Source organism: Malurus melanocephalus, unplaced genomic scaffold (assembly GCF_030028575.1).
Source record: "Malurus melanocephalus ecotype Western Australia unplaced genomic scaffold, MMel_1.1 scaffold_1486, whole genome shotgun sequence".
Lineage (NCBI taxonomy): Eukaryota > Metazoa > Chordata > Aves > Passeriformes > Maluridae > Malurus > Malurus melanocephalus.
Genome location: NW_026624718.1, coordinates 8578 through 12322, shown reverse-complemented (window position 1 = coordinate 12322; position 3745 = coordinate 8578). Strand labels below are relative to the sequence as shown.

At 48.8% G+C, this 3745-nt stretch overlaps 1 protein-coding gene across 1 annotated transcript in view; it reads right to left on the bottom strand.

Annotated features, from left to right (window-relative positions):
• The window catches only part of LOC130587048 (rRNA methyltransferase 1, mitochondrial-like), a gene marked incomplete at its 5' end in the record, with an annotated part of 5873 nt that extends 2372 nt beyond the window's left edge, over positions 1-3501 (bottom strand). The window contains 2 exons of the mRNA XM_057388005.1: positions 2744-2863; positions 3384-3501. Of these exons, the coding sequence (XP_057243988.1) occupies positions 2744-2863; positions 3384-3501 (238 nt within the window). The remainder of the gene's footprint in view (positions 1-2743; positions 2864-3383) is intronic.
• Between the last annotated feature and the right edge of the window lie 244 nt (positions 3502-3745).

Below are 3745 nucleotides of genomic sequence, written 5' to 3'. Positions count from 1 at the left end.
GGAGTCATCCAAGGTGACACCAGGAATCAAGGCCAGTCCCCCCACAGCCCTGCCCAGCTCCTCACCACTCCTCCAGGGATGCTCAAAATCCCAAAAATGTTAACCCTGAAAGTTTTTACCCCTCACAGTCACATTCACCTCCTGAACCTCTCACACCACACTGCCCTGGGCTCTCCAACTGAGACAGCAGCAAAGGGAGGAATCCTCTCCTGGCCCTGAGAAGGGTCTCACCATTCCCAATAAAGGCACTGATTTCACTTCCAGCTTTTACAAAGCTTTTCATGGCTCTGGCTGCTTAAAATAATCAGGAGCCATAAACTGAAGGCAAAGAGACTGGCACAGTGTGACACGAGGGAGGGAGCAGTGACTGAAATCAGATGAAATCCTGTTTTTTACTGGTCAATAAAACACCTTCCAATTCAGATCTTTACCTTCCCCCTGTCAGCTTTGTCCCTCACTGACACAGYTTGGTGAAATGATAAAACACCTTTCCTGCCCCTTTTACAATTAACACCATTGACAGTTTCCAGTGCACAAAGTTCAGATCCAGCAGCAGGAAAAGATGSAAAATGAGCATTTCCATAAAACCATCGGCTCTGAGAAGAGCCCCAAACCCTGAGCTGAAGATTGAAGGGCTAAGAAGAATAAATTACACAAAAACTCTTCACCCTCAGCCATCTGAGTGCCCCCAAAGTGCCTGGCTGTCCACACAAATCTGCACTGTCCAAAATTGCTCCCTGCCAAGCCAAGAGGATGCCAGGAGGAGCAACTGGAGGCTGCAAATGCTCAAATTCCCAGAAATTCTGTGTGGTGCCTGCCAGGGAGCTCAGTCCCAGCTGAATTATCCCTGCTGCTCCTGCAGCTGAGGGAACACTCCATATTCACATCCAGGACGTTCCTCCTGACTGTAATGTTCAATTTTCTTCCCAGCCAAGAGTTAGTGCTCAGCAGAGAGTTGAAATCATTACTGCTGCAAGGTCTGGGAGCTCTCCTCATGCATCCACCAATCAGCCTCCAATCTCCCCTGACTAAAGGATATTTGGGTTTTTTTTTTCCTGGAGAAATCTCTCATAACTCAGGGTAACGATGATGCCTGCCTGTGTGTGGGTTTTGGGGCTGTTTGTGGGATCATTTCCTCSTGGTCCATCAGCAGGGCTGGCAGCCTCCCTGCTCCCCTCAGAGCTCCACACATCTGGGAGATGCTGCATTTGTGCTGCTGTTTTGTCAGTGTTTGCAGGAGTTCCATGAATATTTTCATTAAAGGAATGTGCTCAGAGCCAAGCAGGATGGAGCCCTTCCCTGGTTTAGGGCTAACAGGATTCTGCTTCCAAAGGGAAGAGCCCAAAGCACCTCCTGTGCCAGGGGACACCAAGTGGGGGACACAGAGTGGCCTCACAGGTGCCTGGAGCAGCATTCCTGCAGGAATTGCTTTCTCCAGCTGCCACAAAGCTGTGACTCCCCTTCCCCTCACCTCCAGGGAGGCTGCACAAGCCCAAACTGTGCCCATAAAAGCAGAGAGTGGGCAGAATTCCCAGCAGGAAYTGCCCAGTTCAGGTGCTCAGGGAAGTGGCAGCCACTGCTCCGAGAGGGAGGAGGTTCCTGTGCTCCTGCCTCCTCCCAAGGTGGCCACAAAGCCCAGCTTTGCATCCACACCACCCCAAAAACAGCCCCTGGTGGTTCTTCCCTGGGCACGAGACATTCCTGGGTTTTAAGGGGAAATGTGGTGCAGCTCCCCACAAGCAGCTCCGTGAAGGGAGAGCAAACAGCTCCACAGAAAATCCATCACAGAAAACCCACCACAGAAAACCCCATCAAATCCCACCACAGAAAATCCACAACAGAAAATCAACCACAGAAAATCCCACCAAACTCCACCACAGAAAATCCACCACAGAAAATCCACCACAGAAAACCCCATTAAATCCCACCACAGAAAACCCCACCAAACCCCACCGCAGAAAATCTACCACGGAAAACCCCACCACACAAAATCCACCTCAGAAAATTCCACCAAACCCCACCACACAAAATCCACCTCAGAAAATTCCACCAAACCCCACCACAGAAAAACCCCACCACAGAAAAACCCCACCACAGAAAAACCCCACCACAGAAAAACCCCACCACAGAAAAACCCCATCAAATCCCACCACAGAAAACCCCATCAAATCCCACCACAGAAAATCCACTACAGAAAACCCTCCACAGAAAAACCCCAGAACAGAAAATTCCACCAAACCCCACCACAGAAGATCCACCACACAAAACCCCACCACACAAAACCCCACCACACAAAACCCCAAATCTGGGGCTCCAGGACAGGAACAAAACACCTCAAAACACAATGCCAGCCTCCCCCAGAGCTGACCAAAAACTGCCAAGCAGACCCTCCATTGCTGCATCCATCCACTGCTCCTAAAATTCCTACTGGGAACCCCTGCAAGCAACTGAAAAAATAGGATTTTTTCTTATTTTTTCTCTATCTTTTTCTGAAAATCCCAGCTCTCTATAAAACTAATTTTTCTGTAGCTAATTATATCTATTTTCCCACAATTTTTTATTCACCAAAACAAACAACTCTCCACTGTCCAAAACCTACACCTCCTCAGCTCCCCCTCAGTCCCTACTTCATTCATAGCCACAAAATCTCACAATTTCCTCTCAGCTTTTCCTTTCCAGACAAAATAACAGATTTGGAGGGTGGAACACCCCCCTCACACCCAGCTCAGGAGATGGCAATACCTATAACTACAATAATGGGTTTGTCCCACTGGAATTCCGAGCAGCTGATCACWGGAACATCTTCCACATCCTCAGGCCTGCTGACTGTTCCCACCACYTCCCAGCCTTCTGCACTTTTAGCCTAGAAAATGAAAAATGAAACAGAGAACTGACAACTTTTCAAGCTTAAAAAGAAAATAAGTCATGTATGCAAACGCTTTTTTTTTTTTTTTTACATTCATGAAGTTGACTGGGGTTTTTTTTGGCATCTACCTAGTCCCAGTTTAAATCCCATTTTTCCACGTGMATTCCCTTTCCTTAGGCACAGAGTAAAAGGATCCCCAGCAGCTCCCTCCAGCCCTGGTTTYTCCTTTTTTTCTGTCTCCAAAGGCTGCCCAATGCTGCCATCGTGTGCCTGGGCTCTGAGATGCTGCTCTGCCACACAGCCCAAGGAAAAGGAGACAGAAAAGGCATAAAGAGATCCCCGGGATCATCCTGCTACCAGCAGCTTCCAGGAAAAGCAGCCACCCTCTGTCCCCACCCGATGGGTGCCCATCCCTGTGACCCCACAGCCAATAACTCAGGGCTTCTCCTCTGGGTGTGGTTCAGGCAATGTTTGAGTTTTCTTGAAGAAAAGGGAACAGTGAAGTGGATCYCTGTACCTTCAGAAAGCCCTGCAGATCATCTGTTCCATAGACATCGAAGACCTCCATGGCTCCAGCGCTGGCTTTGCTCACGGTGGGAGTCAAGGGGCAGCTGCAGGTGACAAAAAATGGGAAACTGTCACACGAGAGGCAACCCAGGTGAATTTGTTGGTATTTCCCCCTCTTGCCTCTGCAACCGTTCTCTGCCCCACACCCTGCACACTTTATGGATCTATTTTCTTATGGAGGAGGGCTCAGGAAATAAAACAGAAAATGGGGCACGAGTGGGACAAGTGAAACACAGAATGGGACAACTGAGACACAGAATGGGACAACTGAAACAACAGAATGGGAAAACTGAAACAACAGAATGGGAAAAC